This window comes from Felis catus, chromosome D3 (genome assembly GCF_018350175.1).
Source record: "Felis catus isolate Fca126 chromosome D3, F.catus_Fca126_mat1.0, whole genome shotgun sequence".
Classification (NCBI taxonomy): Eukaryota; Metazoa; Chordata; class Mammalia; order Carnivora; family Felidae; genus Felis; species Felis catus.
In genome coordinates, this window is record NC_058379.1 from 28,815,958 (window position 1) to 28,837,186 (window position 21,229).

At 47.3% G+C, this 21,229-nt stretch overlaps 1 protein-coding gene across 4 annotated transcripts in view; it reads left to right on the forward strand.

Moving 5' to 3' along the window:
- The window catches only part of LOC101099909 (mediator of RNA polymerase II transcription subunit 15), a 69,940-nt gene that overhangs the window by 13,272 nt on the left and 35,439 nt on the right, over window positions 1-21,229 (forward strand). For 3 of the 4 annotated variants that reach the window (XM_045042178.1, XM_045042173.1, XM_045042174.1), the window contains exon 2: window positions 10,181-10,268. The exons of the other annotated variant lie outside the window; for it this stretch is intronic. In XM_045042178.1, coding sequence (XP_044898113.1) covers window positions 10,181-10,268 — 88 coding nt within the window. The remainder of the gene's footprint in view (window positions 1-10,180; window positions 10,269-21,229) is intronic. 4 annotated transcript variants of the gene reach the window in all.

The following is a 21,229-nucleotide window of genomic DNA, read 5'->3' on the forward strand; positions in this document are numbered from 1 at the left end:
ACATATGGCCAGTTTCACCCATCCCTCTCCACCCACTCCTGGACTATTTTCAATCACATTCCAGACACCATATGATGTCAACTGCTAGTCCTTGAGTGCAGATCTGTAGATAGGGCTTTACTCTCCAAATACCACAAAATCATGTGAGATAAGCATTTTAATAAATTATTGGCTTGGCAGAGAGAATCCTCAGCACGTGGTTGCAGGCCTGGAGCCCAGAGGCCAGTGCCTGAACAGGGATCTCGAGGACTCTCTTGGACCTGTTGAGGCCAAACCAGCAGATTGGAGTAAATGACAAAGTTTGTAAGTCTTCTGAACTAGCTCAAATAACAACATGCTCTTTTCAGGGCAATGATATTCTCTCTAGGAGTAGTTCTTCTGTTGATCCAGTTCGTTGGGGATTGAGAAATCTTGAGGGCAGAATTTGGAGAGCTTGATCAAACAAACCAAGAGGAATGTGAGAAGAAAGTGCTTTCAGTCTCTTGTGTTTGTATGATTAAGAAATTTCTTTCTGCAAGACTAAAATATTCTTTCCTTACATGTAGGTGGCTGGCTAAATTCTGAAATACGGATTTTTATCTAGTTAGAAAACACTTTATATTTCTTCAAAAAGTCAGAGAACCGGAATGCAGAAGGATGGCAACAAAGAAAAGGAAGCAGTTGTATTCTGCTAACGGCTACCTGTGAGGTCAAGAAGGCCCACTCCCTGTTGAGGCCAGGTGTTTGCATTGGTTACTATTGGTGATTGAACAATTGGTGTCTAGTCATTGCCTGCCTCCTAGACGAAACCACCTGGGGCAGTAAACCGCTGCCACGGAACTGAGAGGAGAGGAGACCAACAGAGGCACGGGAGGCTGCTCTGGAGCTTCCTAAGGACTTGGTGAAGGTCGAAGACCCAACTGAACAGTCCTGCGCTTTGGGGGGGTGGGATGGACAGGAAGGGGCTTTTTCAGCTGGATGGGAGGATGCAGGGGACTGCTTTGCTCAGGACTTCTCTGACTGAGGGGCTGTGGAATGTGTGGTAGGCTTTTCGGGATGCTCCTGGGGTCAAAATTGGCAATGAAGTGTGAGCATCATGTCTCCATGTTGTCTGAGTCTGGAAGGATTAGAAAGGTGAAGGAGGGACGCCTGGGTGGCTCAGTTGGTTAAGTGTCCAACTCTTGATTTTCAGCTCAGGTCATGATCTCACAGTTCGTGTGTTCGAGCCCTGTGTTGCTACAATGTCAGCACACAGTTTGCTAGGGATTCTGTCTCTCTGCCCCTCCTGAACGCTCATGCTCTCTCTCAAAATAAATAAATGATAATAAAAAAAAGAAAGGTGGAGACCCCCCCCTTTTTTTTTTTAAGTAATCTCTATGCCCCACATGGAGCTTGAACTCAAGAGTCATGCTGTACCCACTGAGCCAAGCAGGTGGCCCGAAGAGACCCTTATTAACAGCTGGTGTTCACTAAGTATTTCTTTGTGGCAGAGTCTGTGGCACACTCTTTATGTGGATTTTGTCATTGAACTTTCAATTCTTATTTTATCAAAGTAATATATGCACATTCAGTTTTAAAAGTCAAGGAGTGGTAAAAGACAAGAAACCGTGGTGTGTCCCCACTCACTGAGTACTCCCCTGTGACTCTCTGCTCTTCCTTCTGGCATGTGCCTGTGATTCCGTGTAACATGCATGTGCCTCTATCTCAGGTCATCACGTTTATGAGTTTCATAAATTATCTATTGACTTTCTCTGTAGCTCCCTTTACACAGCCATTAACTGTGCTTCTCCCTCGTTCTGCCAGTATTTTACCTTCTGGGTAAATCCGTAAGGAATACTTACGTTTTATGCCTATACAAATGATATCCTACAGATGACCATTATTTTTTTTCTCCAGAATTAAATTGCCTTCTTAAAAATGTGCCCAGTTTTCTGTGTACCTGTGGCTGACTTTTCCTGTATCTTCCAGTCACCGCTCAGTACGGTCATCCCCACGCTCAGTGCTGCCAGGCTGTCTGTCAGCTCTGGCTTTTTCCCTGGACTTCCCTCTGGAGCTCTCATGGGCACAGGCCAGAGGCAGTGCTAGTCTCTTGAGCTGCACAGCTCCATTGTTGGGTTTCTTGTTTCCTGTATCCTGTGGTGTGTTCTTTTTGGTTCACTCCCTCATCCCACTAGCTTCTAGAGAAAGAACTCAATTTCTGGAGGCCATGTCCATTTGGGTGCACATGGGCTTCTGGTTTGGAAATACTAACTCAAGGATTGAGAAGTGCATCCCGCTGTTTTCTTGTTTCTCGTGCTGCTGCTTGTGCGGGCCCAGCACTTCTCCCAGTGAGCTTCGAGGCGACTTGTCTCATTGGCCACAACTCATGTCGGGTGCTTCAGGGAAAGTTCCTCCAAATCATGTCGTGTCACATTCCTTCTGCTCCCTGTGTTCCCTCTGCCCCCCTGTGTCTGAATGTTGGCCCTTTGGTCCTCTTGTAATTTATCTTTTATCTTCTATATCCATCTCTTTGTCCTTTTGCTGTGTTCTGCGGGATATTTCAGTTTTATCTCTGACTTTTCATTGCTAACATGCTTTTAATTCTAAGAACTCTTTGCTTTGCTTTTTGTAACCTGACTTCCTGTTTTGTAGACTCCTGTTCTTGTTAAATGGATGCAACGTCTTATCTTTGGATAGTAAAGATAGTTTCTTGGCATTTTTTCTCATGGGGTCTTCATCTGCCACGTAAGGGTGTCTTGGGAAGCCCTTGGTTGGTGGCTCACCTCAAGAGGACAGGGGTACCAGGAAGGCAGGCGGATGCTTTTAGCACGAGGGGCTTGTCCACTGGGAGCTTCCCCAGAGGTTCATGTAGCTTCAGGCTCTGTGTCTTTCCTCCAAAACATGGTCTTCTAAACACTGGGCTGTAGAGTGAAGGCCTGGGTGCTACACTGGAGGAAGCCACGGGTGGGCAGAAGGGAGACAGGTGGGCTTCAACAGTTAGTGTGGATCTAGACACCCAGTGGCCACATAGTTCACTTTTTTCATTATCCTCCCCTTGCCCTCTCACGTGGGTGGGTTGACCCCTCCCAGTGCAGTGACTCTTCTCCAGAGAATAAATCTCTGGTATCTGCTGGTGTGGGAATGGTTACCCAGCAGTGTGAAGTGGAGGAGGGGATGCGGGGAAGGCTTTCACACAGGAATCTTTCCATTTACCCTTGGTTCCTGAGTGCCTGGCACACCCTGTCCTGAGCTTTGCCAAGATCTGGAGCTGTCACTGGGTTGGCCCTCAGCTCTCCTCACTGTCACTTACTTAGGACTCTGCTTTCTTAGGTTGCTGTGTCTATCACCACTGGACCATCGGCTTTCTAGATTCTAAAATCCTGTTGTTGGAGCCATTACTCCTGTCCTTCCTGGCTTTGTGAGTTTGTGTTAAAGAAAAACAAAATCCCCCTTTATCGGTAGTTTTAGTGGGGTTTTAAGACGGAACAAAATTAGACGTGCAGGTTCAGTTCCTTATGCCAGCCTGGAGGTTCATATTTAATTTTATTTTTAAATGAAATTATTGCAGGGAACGTATTTATTTGCACTGTGGCTTAAGCTAGCTTAATTTAAGTCAAAACTGTGTTTCCTGCTCAGGACCAGTGTAGTGATTTGCTTTCCTTCTGGTCTGTTTTCACTTCCTGGCCCTTCTAGGGGTGGGCTCATAGGATTCCTCCTCTGGGGCAGGGCAGAAAGTTTGGGATAGGCCTCAACCATGGGCAATGCTTAGACCCAGCCGGCATTTAGAGAGGGTGGGACAGCTCTCTCTTGTGCTGGCCTGAGCTCTGCTTTACCAAACAGAGCATTCCTGGGCTGTGCCACAAGTGCTGGGAGCTTACCCCCCCACATACACGACAATTGCACAGGTATGGGGTGAGGGTGGGGTGGGTGCTGTCCTGAGCACCTGATAGGGAAGCAGGGATGCCAGAGCCTTGCTTCTCTGGTATCAGCGGTGGACTTGAAGTGCCCAGGGTCTGGAGTATCAGGGGCACCTTTTCCTTATCTCTTTGGTAGATGGTTGGTAAAATTGTGGTAGGATTCTTTTTTAACTTGGCAAGATCTTTTTCCCTATATGGTGTCTGCTTTTGATGGTGTGCTTAGGAGAGCCTTCCTCATCCCAGTGTTATGTAAGTATTCTCCTGTTATCTTGAGCTTCATAAGATTGGGGCTTTTACACAAACAGGGTGAAGGGTCACCCATGTAAACTGCAAGGTCCTAGATAGTTGAACAGACTCTTTGCACATGCAGGTGCCACTTCATCTGGAGGCTTCTCTTGTAGGGTGGGGAGAGGCGGGGCTGGCAAAATTCCTGCCCTGTGAGAGGTCAGTTGCTTGATGGTTGTGTGGTTCTCAAATGAGGAGAGGTTTCCTCGGGGCAGAACAGAAGCCTCACACAGATAGATGGGCATCCTGTCCATCTGAAGCTAGGAGGGTGAGTCTGTGACCCAGAGAGGAAAGAACCTTCCTGCTTTAGACAGCAGCAGGAGACCAGACGGGCTCGCTCTTCTGTGAATGTGAGCACACGTTCAGCAATGGCAGAGGTGGTTGAGTCTGGAGAAGCGTGTGGCATTGAAGAGGGTGCCGTCAGGAGAGGTGGAAAGACCCTTGGGTGTGAACCAGGGCCCTTTGGAATGGAGCATGATGGGAGGGTCAGGCAGCCGGAGAGCAGGGAAGGCCGCTTAATGTTTCTCATCAGCATACCCACTCAAAGCCCCTTCCTGAGAAGTGTGCAGCCGCTGGGGCACACTTCCAGGTGGCTCGGCTTCAGTAGGAGAGCAGCTCTGCCTGAGGGAGACTGCTGTCATCTGCTAGGAAGGGAGCGACACCAGCATCATCGAATGTTGGAGGTATTTTGGGATGCAGTCTTACTGCGCAGTTAGGCAGACTGCTTTCTGATTTCTGTAACACACCCTAGTGCTTCCTGTGTGCCAAGTGCCTGACATCATTACTGTAATCCTCAGACCAGCCCCATGAGGTAAGGACACACCGCGTCTGTATCCAGATGCTGTATCCAGGGTCACCGGCTGGGGGGTGGAGTCGCAAGGGGCAGGCTGGGAGCATTAGCACACTTGGAGCTTACACCCATGCATACCTTCCCAGGACACAGTTTGCTAGTTTTTTTTTGCCTTATCCTGCACTGATTTGTGTTACAAAGAATATGAACCAACTCCAGTTGACAAATTGAGTTTCCCAATTTGGGGACAGAAAAAAGTGTAGGCCGGATGCTGGACAGGAGCTGTGCAGGCTGTGCCAAGGCTGGACCTGTCCTCACACCCTGACTCTTCTATGCACCTGCCTTCATTCTAACCACAGCCCTTTCAGAGAGCTTCTTTATGAGGAGCATGTGTGTGTATGTGTGGGGGGGAGATGGAGTGCCTCTGCCAAGACCCAGAGCTGGCCAGTGGCCAGGCTGGAATTTGAGCCCCAGTATGTGTGATTTCTGGGTGATTCTGGAGCCCAGGCCCTTCTTCCTCTGTCTGCTTCCTGCAGGTCCAGTGCCCAGCACTTCCACCCATCTTGGCACATACCTTTCCTGTCACCCTGGCTTCTGCTGCCTGGGTGTGCTTATTCGAGGATTGATTTCTCCTGTATTTGCCACACTGATTCTCGATTCTGTATATTGTGACCTGTCAAAATACATGGCATTACCACTCCTTGTGTTAAAAATAGGCAGTTATGTGGTACTGATTACTGTCTGCTGCATACCAATCTCTGCTCTCAAGGTGTTCATAGGACAAGCAGGGCTGACCGACAGGGAGCTGACAGTTCCCACAGGAGCTGCCTCGGGTGTGGCCAGGGTGACCATGAGGTTTCTCTGAGGCAATGAGTGGGGGTGCCTCGGTAGGAGCATGGTTGGAGGGCCCAACAGGCAGGGCTGGGAGGATGGTTGGGCAGTATACTTGGCAACAGGGCTCTGGGGGGCTGAGGGAGTGGGCTCCACAGCTGTCTGCCTTGCTGGTAAGGAGCGAGGCCCTTGAGGCAGGTGGGGACAGAGCCTGGGTCACTTCCCACTCCCACTGGCAGTCATGTGGCTTGGGAAGCTGGCAGAGGTGGTAGGAGTGGGACCGGGAGACAGAAGCCTATGAAGAAGGACCACCAAAGGTACAGTGAGAGATGGGGTGAGGACTTGGATTTTAAGGAACAGAAGTCTGAATTAGGAAGTGAAGAGGGGGTTCCCAGGTTTCCAGTGTGGGCAATTGGTGGACATAGAGCTGAGGTTACAGGGGTTTTTTTGTTTTGTTTTTTTTGTTTTTGTTTTTTGGTGTGTCACTGCCCTCTGCTCAGGCAGGGTCTGGACAGGAAGGGCCTCCTCTGACCTCCTGGGAGGGGAGTTCACAGGGCCTGTGGGGTAGATCAGGTCCTCCCCCAGGAAACTCTGGTCTAAACCAGATACCAGTTGAACCCTGACCAGGCCGACTGGTGTAGCCATGGCAAACAGGAGGAAGCTATACCAGGGGAGCTGTGGAGCCCAGCTTGAAAGGGAGGACTGCTTGCTCCTGAGCCAGTGTCAGTCCTCCATCCATCTCAGAGGCCTGGGCATGCCCAGGCAGTGGCCACCAGACAGGCCCCTCTGTTATGGTGCTGCCACCTTCCTGTCAGCCTCAGGGTTAGGAACGGCTGCCTTGGTATCGGAACTGGGGCAGGACCACCGATTCGGGTCCACCCTTGTGAGCTGATCCTAGTTTTGCTCCCTGACCTCCCCCAGCTGGGCAGGCCCTTGGCTTCCCCGCACTGACCTCAGGCTTGCTCGTGTGTGGGTGGAGCTCACTAAGACTTGTTTGTTCTTCTAAGTTGTTTTCTCTGAGGCTGTAACCACCACTCTGTCTTTAGATCTATTTTCTTGTGTGCTAGTTTGACTTTGTTGAGTGACAGTTGCTGGAAGGGGTATGTTTTCTGGAGACAGAGGCTGAGGAGTGGCCATCCAGGTTCAGCTGCTTCTGTAGGCATCGTGGGGACAGGGCACAGGGGGCTGTGGAGAGCAGCTGGTCCCGCATCTGCTTGGGGGCTGCCCTGAATGTGGGGCTGGGACCCACAGCAGCCTCATGCAGTGAGCATGTTGGTCTTTGGTACAGAAGGAGGAAGGGACACCACCCTTAACCACTGATGTGAGAAACTGTTCCCTGTGCATTTAGAACCAGATAATGGACGGCAAGATGCTGAGCTGGCTGAAAAGGAAAGGACAGGGCCTCCTTGGGGAAAGCGTGGGGTGGTAACAGAGAGCAGAACTGCCTGGTTTCTTTTTTGCCTCATCTTCTATTCTGTGGAGCGTGATCTGCAGACTAGAAACAGGAGCAAAAACATTTTAAAAAAATATGGTTTGCAGAACTGAAAATAGTGCTCAGGGCCCTCTTCACTCTTTAGCCAACAAACATGCAGGGCCTGTTTGGACAGGTGTTGTGTGCAGCAGTGGAAAGGACACGTACGTGATATGGGCCCAGTGCTGCCTCGCAGAGCCCTGGCTCCCGGCTGAAGAGTGGCCTTCCTCCTTGGCTCCATAGCTGCTCAGCCCCTTTGGTGGACGTTCATTCTAGTTCTGTTTGCTCTTGTTAAGGTGTGTGTTCTAGCTTGTCAAGAGAGCCCTGTTTCTGGCCTCCTGTCTTGATGATGCTCCTCAGGTTCTTTAAGTCACAGCCAATGACCACACTGTCCGTGTCCTCAGTGGTGTCGCCCTGACCAGGATGGGGCAGGGCTCCTCCCTCCGCACATCTGGGATCTGGTGCCTTCGGACCTGGCAAGGTCCCCCCGCTTCAAAGCTATTAAGCTGTTGTCTGTGTCTTGTCTCTGTGGATGGTGCCAGGTGTCTTTGCTGCGGTCAGAGTGCACGGAGTTTGTGTGGGGCCTGTGAGTCTGCTGACTCCATTAAAAGTGGCCAGCCAGCAGCTTGGGAGAATTGCTTTCAGCCAGCCAGGAGCCTGCCTAAGCCCTTGGAGATTGCTTGTCTTGGGCACAGAGCCCATCTGCGTAATCGAGTCCCCCTCTCAGAGCCCTCAGCCCTTCCTCTGCCTTTTTGTGCTTCACACCTTGGTTTCTGGCTCCACCTTCTATCCATGGCCTCTCCACTTCTTCTCAGCCAGCCTCCAGCATGTTCCACTGACCAGCAAGTACCCTCTTGCTGTGTCTACTTCTCTCCCCTCACCTCCTGCGGTTCTGTGGCCCTCAGCCCTGGCAAGTCTCCATGGCAAGGTTTGCCTCACACTGCTATTGGAAGGTGGGGAAGGGAACAGGTATGGCCTTGGGGGCTTGGGGGCACAGGTGAGTTGTCCTTCTGAAAGCGGGTTTGCTCAGTCAGTTCTCTTGTCAGAAATGCTCAGTGACTTAGAGCCTAACTGGGTGACGACTCTTGATCTCCACATATGGATGCCTGCCTCATGCTGGCTCAGTCCTCTGAGCCTGCCACCCTCACTTCCCCACGAGTTTGATCTCGTGTTGTCCTTCTGCATTGTTCCTTTTACTCCATTCTTGTGGCCCTGATCACATTGCCCCTCGTGCGTGTGTCTGCTCCATCCTGACTGCCTTGTTAACAGGAACATGTTGTTGCTTCTTTGCCTCGGTGGAGGTTGGGGAAGCAGATGGGGGTAGGGACTCTGAACCCATGTGTTTAATGAGTTACCCAGCAGTGTAATGGGTCAGTGTCATTTTATGCTTCTTTTACACATTAATACAGATTTGTCCAAGTCTTAGAATCTAGCCTCCTTTCTGAATTTAAGGATCACAAACATGATCCTGCAGCCCCATTTGCATACTCTTCCAGTACCCTGGGGTTTGCTTGTTTGTGTGGAGCAGTCAGTAGGCTTTCTAGCACCACTGGACCGGGCATGTTTATTTTTATTTTTATTATTTTTTTAATGTTTCATTTATTTTTGAGAGAGAGAGGGAAAGTGCACGAGGGTGAGTGGGGGAGGGGAAGAGAGAGGGAGACACAGAATCTGAAGCAGGCTCCAGGCTCTGAGCTATCCGCGCAGAGCCCGATGCGGGGCTCAAACTCATGAACCTTGAGATTATGACCTGGGCTGAAGTTGGACGCTTAACCGACTGAGCCACTCAGGTGCCTCTGGATCAGGCTTTTTTTAATTCTCCTGGGGTGAGGCAGCAGATCCCTGACGTGCTCATTCATGTGTTTATCAGCATGCCCAACGCTGGGAAAGAGGGCAGGCTCTGAGCAGATGGGCCAGTCCCTGGGACCCAAGCCTAACATGCCCCTTCCTTTCTGACACACACAAATGTTCTTCTTAGCTTTGTGTGTGTTCGGCAGGGTGTGTGCTGCCATTCACAGGGAGCTCAAGCTTAGCTGGTGTACGTGGCTCTATCCTAGCAGAGCATTAGCATTAACCTATGATAGCATTCTGTCTGTGATTGGGCATGTTTTGGCAAATGTGTTTTTTTTTTTTTTTTTTCCCAACTTTTTAAAATTTATTTTTGGGACAGAGAGAGACAGAGCATGAACGGGGGAGGGCAGAGAGAGGGAGACACAGAATTGGAAACAGGCTCCAGGCTCTGAGCCATCAGCCCAGAGCCCGACGTGGGGCTCGAACTCACGGACTGCGAGATCGTGACCTGGCTGAAGTCGGACGCTCAACCGACTGCGCCACCCAGGCGCCCCGGCAAATGTGTTTTTAAGTGTTTGCCACATTTGTGGGGTTTATTTCCTTTGTCCAACCTGGAGAACCTGCACGTCCCACGTACTTTGGGAGGGACTAAGAGTTGACTTTGTGTGCCTCCTTTGTTTTACAGAGGAGGAGACTGGAGCCAGGGCCCCACGGTTCTTAATGCCAGAGTTGAGTGGGGACCCAGGCCACTCAGAGGGTAGGAAATCGAGGGTGCTGGCTACTCAGCCATCTGAATACACTTGATTTTGTGTGGGTTGTGAGTGACTCCTAGGGCCTAGATCCTCTGGTTCTTTGTGCTGGAGGTAGCTGCTTTGCTTTGTGGTGTCTGCCTTTACTGTTTTTTCCTTCTCATGGCTCTGCCCTCTTACTCCCTTGCTCAGCTTGCTTGCCTTTTATAGCTGTGCTGAGAGTCCCTCCCTTGATGCCTCTCCTGGACCTTAGCTAAGCTGGTATGCCATGGGACAGTGCCTCTTCCATCCAGAGGCAGTTGCTGTGCAGGGCCTGCTGGCCTGGAACCCTGCAGGAGCAGACTTATAGGCACATGTCAATATCTCTTCTTCTTCTTCTGTGTTACAGTGAGGATGCCATGAGAAAAGCTGGTGTGGCCCACAGTAAATCCAGCAAGGATATGGAGAGCCATGTGTTCCTGAAGGCCAAGACCCGGGTAAGGCCTTGGTGGGTGCAGTCACCCTCTCTGGCAGTGAGGCTTAGGAAGGGGAGGGTGCAGGGCAGAATCTGGAAGCTATCTGCCTATGGAGTGGGGGCGGGGTGGCTGCTCACTGATTGACCATGGGCACTGTCACCTTTACCGTCAGCATGCTGTCAGTCTTCCCACGTGTCCATGGTATACGGGCGGGAGGGTGGGGGGAGACGTGCAGGATGTAGGCCTGGCCTGTGACTACAACCCCATTGCCAGCACCATCCATTCATGGTGGGCAGAGCCCAGCTCTTGTAGGGTGTTCAATGGGGTCTAGCTGTTCCTCTGAGTAAGAGTGCTCCCCATGGTGCTCACCGAAGCTCCACAGGGCACGTGGGACCAGAAGAGTTCTTGTCATCTTTTGTTTAGTGCTAAAGGTGATGCTTGTGGAAGTTGAGGCCTTGAGCTAGGATCCAGGCCGAGGAATGTTACAGGTGGAGTAGTTGGGGAGGATTTCCAATGTATGAGCTCTCGTCCTGGGCCAGGTGCCATGGGCTTCATGTGACTACCTCCTTTCAATAGAGTGTTCTCCCCAGGGCAGAGCTGTTTTTGTAGAAATGAAGCAGAACAGGAACAAGGAAGCCAGCGGCTTGTCTAGTGTTACCCAGCTTATGCGAGAAGGGGCTGATGCCCAGCCAGGGCTTTTGTTGCACCACTGCACCTGCCCTGCCTCCCTCTCAAATCCTGACTGTGCAGACCCTCAGCTGCACTGGGTCTGCGTTGAGCACTTTGTTCCTGAGTGTGGTATTGGGAGTTCTAGAACATCGTTTCATGTCAAGAATTAAAAGCAGATGCTGTTAGGGGGGCCTGGGTGGCTCAGTTGGTTGAGCGTCCAACTTTGGCTCAGGTCAGGATCTCGCAATTTGTGAGTTCGAGCCCCATGTCAGGCTCTGTGCTGACAGCTCAGAGCCTGGGGCCTATTTCAGACTCTGTGTCTCCCTCTCTCTGCCGCTTCCCCGCTCATGCTCTGTCTCTCATTGTCTCTCAAAAATGAATAAACGTTAAAAAAAAAAAAAAAAGCAGATGCTGTTTGTGGCCCTCAGTGGGATACTGGTTTGGATAAACCAACTTTTAAGACATATAGAGGTCAGTTCAGGAAATTTGGACATGGTCTGTGTGTTTAGATGAGGTGAACGTTTTTCGAAATGGAAAGATCAAGATTATCGGCTGGAGAAAGCAATTTCCAGAAGAGAAACCACCTGTATGATGTGTTTGTGACCACATGTAAGTGTAAGAAAGAGCGCTGAGCACTGAGATGTGAAGGGGTCTGCACTCTGGATATACGTAATAAACATTTTCTTGGGACACCTGGGTAGCTCAGTTGGTTAAGCATCTGACTTTGGCACCTTTCGTGAGTTCGAGCCTCACATCAGGCTCTGTGCTGACAGCTCAGAGCCTGGAGCCTGCCTCAGATTCTGTGTCTCCCTCTCTCTCTGCCTGTTTGCCCGTGCATGCGCGTGTGCGATCTCTCTCTCTCTCTCTCTCTCTCTCTCTCTCTCTCTCTCTCAATAACTAAACATTTAGAAAATTGTTTTTAAATAAATAAAAAATAAATAAAATCTTTAGAAAAAAACACACACATTTGTGTAGAAGCTTTCCTGTTGACATACCATTTTCATTTCTCTTGGGTAGATACTGAGGAGTAGAATTGCTGAATCATATGGTAATACTGCCAGGCTGTGGGTTTTGTTTTTTGTTTTTTGTTTTTTGTTTTTTTTAAATAAAGATTTTATTTTAGGGGCACCTGGTTGTCTCAGTCAGTTTGTTAGGTGTCTGACTTCGGCTCAGGTCATGATCTCATGGTTCGTGGGTTTGGGCCCCATGTCAGGCTCTGTGCTGACAGTTCAAAGCCTGGAGCCTGCTTTGGATTCTGGTCTCCCTCTCTCTCTGCCCCTTCCCCACACATTCTCTGTCTCTGTCTCTGTCTCTCAAAAATAAATAAATATTAAAAATTTTTTTTAAATTTATTTTTAAGTAATCTCTGTACCCAATGTGGGGCTCAAGCCCACAACCCTGAGATCAGGAATTTCATGCTCCACCTACTGAGCCAGCAAGGCGCCCCGCCAGACTTTTTGAAAGCAGTTGTGTCATTTTGCGTTCCCATCAACAGGGTATGAGATTCCAATACCTCCACTCCTTATCAACACTTGTTATTGTTTGTCTTTTTTTTTTATTATTATAGTTGTCATAATGAGTGTGAAGCAGTATCTCACAAAAATTGTGGTTTTGATTTGCATTTCCTGGTGACTAATGATATTGAGCATCTTTTCATGTGCTTGTTGGCCGTTTGTATATACTCTTAGGAAAATTGTTTATACAGATCCTTTGCTGATTTTATTTAATTTTATTTTTTTAATTAAAAAAATTTTTTTTATTATGTTTCTTTATTTTTGAGAGGCAGAGAGAGACAGAGCGTGAGTGGGGGAGGGGCAGAGAGAGAGGGAGACACAGAATCCGAAGCAGGCTCCAGGCTCTGAGCTGTCAGTGCAGAGCCTGATGGGGGGCTCGAACTCATGAACTGTGAGATCATGACCTGAGCCAAAGTCGGACGCTTAACCGACTGAGCCACCCAGGCGCCCCAATTTAAAAAAAATTTTTTGGGGGCGCCTGGGTGGCTCAGTCGGTTAAGCGTCCGACTTCGGCTCAGGTCATGATCTCACAGTCTGTGGGTTCGAGCCCCGCATCGGGCTCTGTGCTGACAGCTCAGAGCCTGGAGCCTGTTTCTGATTCTGTGTCTCCCTCTTTCTCTGACCCTCCCTGTTCATGCTCTCTCTCTGTCTCAAAAATAAATAAATGTTAATGTTTTTTTACATTTATTTATTTTTTTTACATTTATTTTATACATTTTTTTTAATTTTTTTTTTCAACGTTTATTTATTTTTGGGACAGAGAGAGATAGAGCATGAACGGGGGAGGGGCAGAGAGAGAGGGAGACACAGAATCGGAAACAGGCTCCAGGCTCTGAGCCATCAGCCCAGAGCCCGACGCGGGGCTCGAACTCACGGACCGCGAGATCGTGACCTGGCTGAAGTCGGACGCTCAACCGACTGCGCCACCCAGGCGCCCCTATTTTATACATTTTTTTTAACATTTATTTATTTATTATTGAGAGAGAGAGAGAGAGCATGAGCACAGGAGGGGCAGAGAGAGGAGACACAGAATCCGAAGCAGGCTCCAGGCTCTAAGCTGTCAGCACAGAGCCCAACGTGGGGCTCGAATTCACAAACCGTGAGATCATGACCTGAGTCAAAGTCGGATGCTTAACTGTTTGAGCCACCCAGGTGCCCCATCCTTTGCCCATTTTAAAATTGACTTCTGTTTTTTTTTTTAATTGATTGTTAGAGTTTTTATGTATTTTGGATCTAAGTTTCTTATTAGATGTAGAATTTGCAAATATTTGGGGGAATGGGGTGTTATTACTGGTCTTGTTTGTATTTTCTTAGCATTAAAAGATATTGATTAGGGCTTGTTGAACTATTTCAGCTTTTGAAATGCAGAACTTGTTGGTTCAGTATTGTTTGTTATCTATTGTTTGATAAGGAACTACCCAAAAGCTTAATGATCTAAGCAGTGAGTTATTTCTCCTGATTCTGTGGGTCAGCAGTCAGGGCAATTGGAATTGTCTGGCTGACCATTCTGCTGGTCTCCTGTGTGACCTCTCATACAGCTGTATTCAGCAGGCAGCTGTGCTGACCTGGAAGGTCCATAAAGGCTTTACTCACATTATCTGCACATTGGTTTTCCTGACATGGCCTCCACACGGTGTCTCCAGCAGTATGGCCGGGACTTCCTTACTATGTGGCAGCTAGCTTCTGAGGAGGAGGAAGTAGAAGCTGCCAGTCCTCACAAGTCCTAGAACCTCACTCAGATACAGGAGATCCTGAGGCCAGTGCCAATTCAGGGCAGTGGGAATTGCCTCTGTCTTTTGAAGTGAGCAGTGGCCTGTTTGTACAGGGAAGCCAGGGATTGTTGGTGGCCCTCTTGGAGATTGGCTGTCACAGATATTCTCTGATCATCTGAGGAATAAGCTTTCCGTCCCAAAGGGGGTACCTGGCAGCACAACAGCCCCCTCACCTTCTTAGCCTCTGCCTCACTGCAGCCCACACTCTGGATCTTAACAACAACAGTCCATTTCCTTTGACCAAGCTCGTCCTAAATCCCTAACTCCAAGAGGAGGCCCCAGCTATTTGGAAGAGGTTTTTTGTTGTTGTTGTTTTTGTTTTTTTAACAGGTGTTGGAAATTTCCTGTCTTTTTTACAGAGACAGACCTGCTCCTTAGGCACTGTTGTCGAGTGGCCAGCTTTTTACTACTGCTTAGGCTCCTCATAGAGCCGGCGCCAGTCAGTGCAGTGAGGCCCTTCTGTGAGGACTGGTCAGATGGCAGCCGGGGCACTCTTGTTACCTGCACCTCTGACCTGAGATTCCATTAGAACAACTGTGAAAGAATTGAAAAAGTGGAACCCCAGAGCAGAGAGAAGGATGAAGGAGAGTAATTTCTCTGTTTCTGGATTCTAGGAAGGGCTGGGAGGTAGAAGAGGCCAGAGAGAAGGGACTGCCCTTCCCTGGGAATCCTGACAAGCTGGCCGGTCCAGAGGTGTCCACCCTGAAGGGAACTGGGGCACTAATGGGCACCTCAGGTTGCCTAGTGTATCTCTCAAGGCAAGGAAAATCTTGAGTGCTCTCATTTAGAAGAAGTTACCAGGGACCCTTGGCTGGCTCAGTCGGAGGAGCATGTGACTCTTGATCTCCGGGTTGTGAGTTTGAGCCCCACGTTGGGTGTAGAGATGACTTACATAAATAAATACTTAAAAAAATAAAAAGAATTCACCAAATTGCCTGGCACGGGCTCGTGCTTCTAGTGTGGATGTTAGCACCCCAAGTTAAAGCCCTGCCCATTCTATCATTGGCTGGATCCAGGTTTAATGGCCAGACTCCATTTGTTCCCTGTAAAGTGGTGTCCCCTTGCAAGATTCACCTGTGAGCTCATGTGATCCCACATCAGCACTATGATGCAAATATAGTACCACTGTCCCCAATTTCAGAGAAGGAGTCTCTGGCATACAGATGCTAGTTAACTTATTTAGGAGGTCACAGATCTAGGTGAGGTAGAGCCAGGAATGGAGCCAGATGGTCTGGTGTCACCACACTCTTAGCCACTTCTCTTACTGCCTCCCATCCGTCAAGGCGAAAGATACCCAAACAGCCACTTTAATTCCTTAACACCTTTAATTCTTACAGATGGGACTACTCTCTGCCTAAAGGAGGCTGATGGAAGCAAAAATAATTGTACCCGGGGATGGTGGGTTATTGTGATAGTTTCATCTCCAAACACTTGAATCAGCCTCTGAAGGTTTGGGAAGATTGGCATCCACTGGATGAGAGCACAGTCAGGGGTCTGGGGACCTCTGTGTCGACACCTACAGCAGCAGCATGTAGAGATGCTTACTACGGCTGGGTGCAGTTCTGAACACTTGCTTGTTACTTGGTTGTTTTTAAATTAATGTAAAAGTTAAACACTCATTTACTCACTTGGATTTAATATAGTATTATGCAAAAGTAGTCCGTGTTTCTGGTTTACAGTGTAGAAAGGACTAGTACAGAACTAAACTCCCACCGGGAGGCCAAAGTGAAATGCGGGGACCAGGGAAGCTGTGAGCATCAGAAGTGGGAAGCTACCTTAGGAGTAATCAAAGAGGAGGGCCTGAGCTGAACAGCCAACCAGCTGGAATAAATAGGGACGAGCACAGCCTGGGAAATAGAGTCAGGCCCAGTCACACTCCCAGCAAGAGAAGAGGAGGATGCCTATGTACATCTGATAAAAGGAGATGCTTTCCTACCTTTAGCCTTTTTGAGGGACCTCACAAGCCCAGAGTCTGGCTTTGACTGAATCTGAATATACCTTCTGCTATCCATGGGCACCTGTTGGACTGCCCAAGAATTCAGGCATTAGAAGCGCTGCATCTTAGAGCTAAGAAAAACACAATTGTGTACATTGAAAAATGTGAACACATGAAAAGACTAGCATTTTCTTCCTTCTTTCCCCCTTTTCCTCCTACCCTTCTTCCCTTCCCCTCTTGCTTCCTCCTTTCCCTCCTCCCTCCCCTCCTTTTCCCCTCCCTTCCCCCCCAGGCTCTACACCCAATGTGGAGCCTGAACTCATGACCCTGGGATCAAGAGTCGCATGCTCTACCAACTAAACCAGCCAGGTGCCCCAAGATAAGCATTTTCTTAACAGCTACTGAGATCTGCTAGGAAAGCCTAGCTGGGTGTAGCTGTTTCATGAGGAAGGTCCTGTAGGCAGTGCTCCTTTACTCCATTCTGTCTAAATGCATGATAGTCAGGATTCCTGCACCATCCTTAGTAAACATATTTATTCAGAAGCTTAACTGTCAATTTTGATTGTTTGATTTTCACCAGATATGTTTACAGTAGCATGTATTGAGGCACTGAGAGAAGTATTCTCTTGGTCTAGTCCGTGTGACATTTTTCTCCAGTTCACCTGTGAAGAAACTGAGATGTAGGGTGAGTCAGTGGTAGCATGGAGGGCTAGCTCATTTGCTTACTTGCTTTTTTTCTGTCTTATTTTTATTTTTTGGTCTGTCTGTATTTATTTTTTAAAGTAGTCTCCACACCCAACGTGGGGCTTGAGCTCACGACCCTAAAAGTGTTTATTTTTGAGAGGGAGAGAGAAATAGAGCGAGTGAGCACACATGTGAGCAGGGGAGGGGCATAGAGGGGGTTGGTACAGAGGCTCCGGAACAGGCTCCATGCTGACAATAGAGAGCCCAACACGGGGCTCAAACTCACAAACCATGAACCATGAGATCATGACTTGAGCCGAAGTCGGATGCTCAACCAACAAAGCCACCCAGGCACCCTGTATGTATGTATGTATGTATGTATGTATGTATGTATGTATGTAGCAGGGGAGGGGCAGAATGAGAGGGAGAGAGAGAATCCCAAGCAGGGCTCAGTTTCAGGAACTGCAAGATCATGACCTGAGCTGAATGAAACCAGGAGTTAGACACTTAACCAACTGAACCACCCAGGTATCCCCTGTGTCTTATTTTTAAATTTAAGTTAGGTAAGGAGACCACTGGCATTTGTTTAATTTTTCACTTTTTGTACGTCTAAAATATTTCAGAATGTATAAAGATAAAATGTTAAAATATATGACTCACAATGCAGTACTTATCAAAGGCTTCCTGTTGCCAAGAACACTGGCTCTGGAGCACCTGCTCTGGGATTTGATACACTTCTCAGTATCTGAGGAAAACTTTCAAACAGACATTGTAGAAGTGGACAGACTGATCCTGTGGAAACTCAAGGGATTCAGAATACCCAAAACAATTTTGGAAAAGAACACAGAAGACTCATACTTCTGAACTTAATTTAATTTAATTTAATTTTTAAAGTTTATTTATTTATTTGGGGGGGGGTGTGCACATGCGAGCAAGGGAGGGGAGGGGGGGAAGAGAGAGGGAGAGAGAATCCCAAGTGGACTCCATGTTTGTTGTCAGTGCAGAGCCCGACATGGGGCTCAACCCCATGGAATGGGAGATAATGACCAGAGCCAAAACCAAGAGTCAGACACTCAACTAACTGAGCCACCCAGGCACCCCAATACTTCCAGATTTTAAAATGTACTACAAAACTATAGTAATCAAGACCATGTCATACTAGCATAAGGATAAACTTACAAATCAATGAGGTAGAATTGAGAATCTGTAAGTCTTTGTGTTTACTCTTAATAATTTTTTTTTTTTTTTTTTTTTTTTTTTTTTTTTGACATGGGCACTGAAAGATTTCAGTGGGGAAAAACAGTCTTTTCAACAAATGGTGCTGGGACAACTAGATGACTGTATATGAAATATTGAGGTTGGGTCCCATCTTCACACCATACACAGAAATTAGAATGTGTGTGTGAAAGACTTAAATATAAGAGCTAAAACTATAAAACAGAAGAAAACTCAGGCATAAATCTTTGTGACCTTGGATTAGACCACAGTTCCTGACATGTGACACCAAAAGCACATGCAACAAAAGAAAATCTGTTAGTTTGACTCATCAAAATGAAAACTATTAGAAAAAAATTTAAAACTATTGTTCATCAAAGGACACCATCAAGGGAGTGAAAAGACAACACATGGAATAGGGGAAAATATTTGCAAATCATTTATCTGATAAGGGACTGGTATCCAGAGTATATAAAGAATTCCGTCAACTCTAACAAAAAAAACCTAATTCAAAGAAAAAAAAAAGGTAAAGGACTTGAATAGACATTTCGCCAGAGAAGATACACAAATGGCCAAGAAGTACATGAAAAGCTCCTCAGCATCATTAGTCAGAGGGAAATGGAAACCAAAATCGCAGTGAGATACCACTTCACACTCATGATGACTGGAGACATTGGGACCTCCTGCTTGCATGCAGTCACTGTGGAAAACTGTGATGATTCCTCAAAAAATTAAACAGTTACCAAATGTCGACAAAAGCTTGTACATAAGTATTCATAGCATTATTCATAATAGCCCAAAGTAGAAATAATCCAAATGTTTATCAGTTGATGGATGGATAGAGAAAAAGTATCTCCATACAGTGAAATATTATTTGGCCATATAAAAAAATGAAATAACTGAAACATGCTATAACACAGATGAGCCTATAGAAAGAGTGTATTAGTTTCCTGTAGCTGCTGTAACTAATTACCAGACTTTGGAGACTCCAGTCTCTGGGCTGTTGGCTTTGGCCTCTTGGCCTAAAACTCTGCCCTTGTGGTCATCTTTCCTTTTCTTAAGGAATAGCACATGTTTGCAGCTGAGTGATTTTATCAGGCTGTTTTCTGCCTGTAGAATTTTGGGAGTCTGACACCCTTCTTTGATTTCTTCTAGTCTCTCTCCTTTTCAGGCCAACCTGGCACTGTTTTTGCTGGTGTAACACTCAAATGCCTTCGTGGGTCTTCTGTGTGTGTGACAGGATTCACCCCATTAGACCAGGGATTTCTCCACCGGTCTTTCCTGTGTGATTTCTTCCCTGGCCTTGGCTTCTGTGAGATAATTGAGAGGATTCGTGAATCCTGTGCCCAGTCTCCTTGGCACTAGCAAAATTTGTGTCAAGCCACACCCTTGGCCTTTTCTCCAGAGCACACTTTCCTAACAGTGAATCTCCTCATTTTAGCAATTTGGGTAGCCTGGGAGTTTCCCAAACCACCAAGTCCAGGTTCCATTTTGCTTGATAGTTCTTCCCTCAGTTTCTGTCTCTTCTCGCATTTTACTCTGAGCAGCAAGAAAAAAGCAGGCCAGACCTTCAACATTTTGCTTGGAAGTCTTCTCAGCCGAATATCCAAACTTGTTGCTTACAAGTTCTGTCTTTCCCACAAGCAGGATACAGCTAAACTTCCTGTCACTAGCTAACAAGGACTCTCTGTTTCTCATTTCCTCTGAGCCCTCCCCAGAAACATCTTTCACATTCATCTACCAACATACTATTTTTGATGATAACGTGTCTTCTCCAAGATGATACAGAGCTTTCTCTGCCAGGTTCCTCACTTCCTTGTGAATCCTAAGTGGCAGAGTCATTGGCGTGCGTGTTTGCCTGACTCACTCTTTTTTACCCCATATTTCTTATAAATGGAGTATTAGATGGAAAGAGCCCAGGGTGCAGTGATTTCATTAGCAAGAATATGTCCGAGCTGGTGCCATGTATTTGTATTTCCCCATGAGATGACAGCTGGTCAGGAGTTCAGAGAGTGACAGCCTGACTCTTCTCCTAAAAGTTCCCTATCCACTTATCACCTCATGTTCCACCATTTAATTGGGTATTGCAAAGTGGTAATTGTCCTTAATTCTGGCTTTCCTTACACATTTATTACAAGGAATTTTGCTGCAAAGAAGGGTTTTCTTTCATCAACCAGGGATCCTTGGTTGCTTGAAACACAGCCAATTCTGAACCCCCAGGGATGCTTTCTAGTCCATTGTCCCTTTGTAACCCAAGGACTTGCTACCCTTGGTTTCCCCCCCACCCCCCCCACCCCCCACCCTGCCAGGGGGGAGGTGATCAATAGGGCTTGGGAATGAGAATGAGGGTAGATTCTCTTCCTGTGACTATTAGGAGCTTGGGGTTGTGCATTTCGTGTATTTCAGTCCATTGCACTGGTTCATTTTGATGCTTCTGTGTTCCCTTCCTCATGGAGGGGCAGCCCCCAAGCTCCCTCCTGTCCCTCTTAGGGCCCCTTATCATGACTTCTTTCATCTTTTGCAGCTTACTTGCATCTTGGTCCCGGAATGGGCTGTTCCTCTATGGAGCCCTGGTTCCTTTTTGAGGCTGAAATGGTATTTAGAGCATGCCGTGTGGGCACTGGTGCTGATGGCTTCTGCACCTATTTGCGAAGAGAGCTAAGAAGTAATATATTTTTGTGATAACAGCGACAACCTCAAAAACCCCGTAATTTCACACTGATATTTCCCATTCCAGTTTAACCTTACAGGGTTTTACTTTCGTTTTAAACATGTATCTTTTCTCTTAATGTGAATATCTTGGCTTCTAATATTAGCATAATTACTTGCTTTACTCTAAAATACTTTTGGTGGCGCCTGGCTGGTTCAGTCGGAGGAGCATGCAACTCTTGATCTCGGGGTTGTGAGTTCGAGCCCCATGTTCGGGGTGTAGAGATTACTAAAAAAGTTTTAAAACTTCAAGATAAAATAAAATACCTTTGGAATAAACAGACTAATATTACCACTAATATTGGTAACATAATAACAAAATGTGGAATGAAGTTTAAGATTTCTTTGCAGCTCTGTTTGCCCTTAAAATGTATCCCTTACACTAAGGACATGCAGTTTTTTGTTTTGTTTGCTCTTTCTTTTTTAAAATGAGCTCTCAAAGGGTTCTTTTCACTGTATGATTTTGACACTATCTTGATAGTT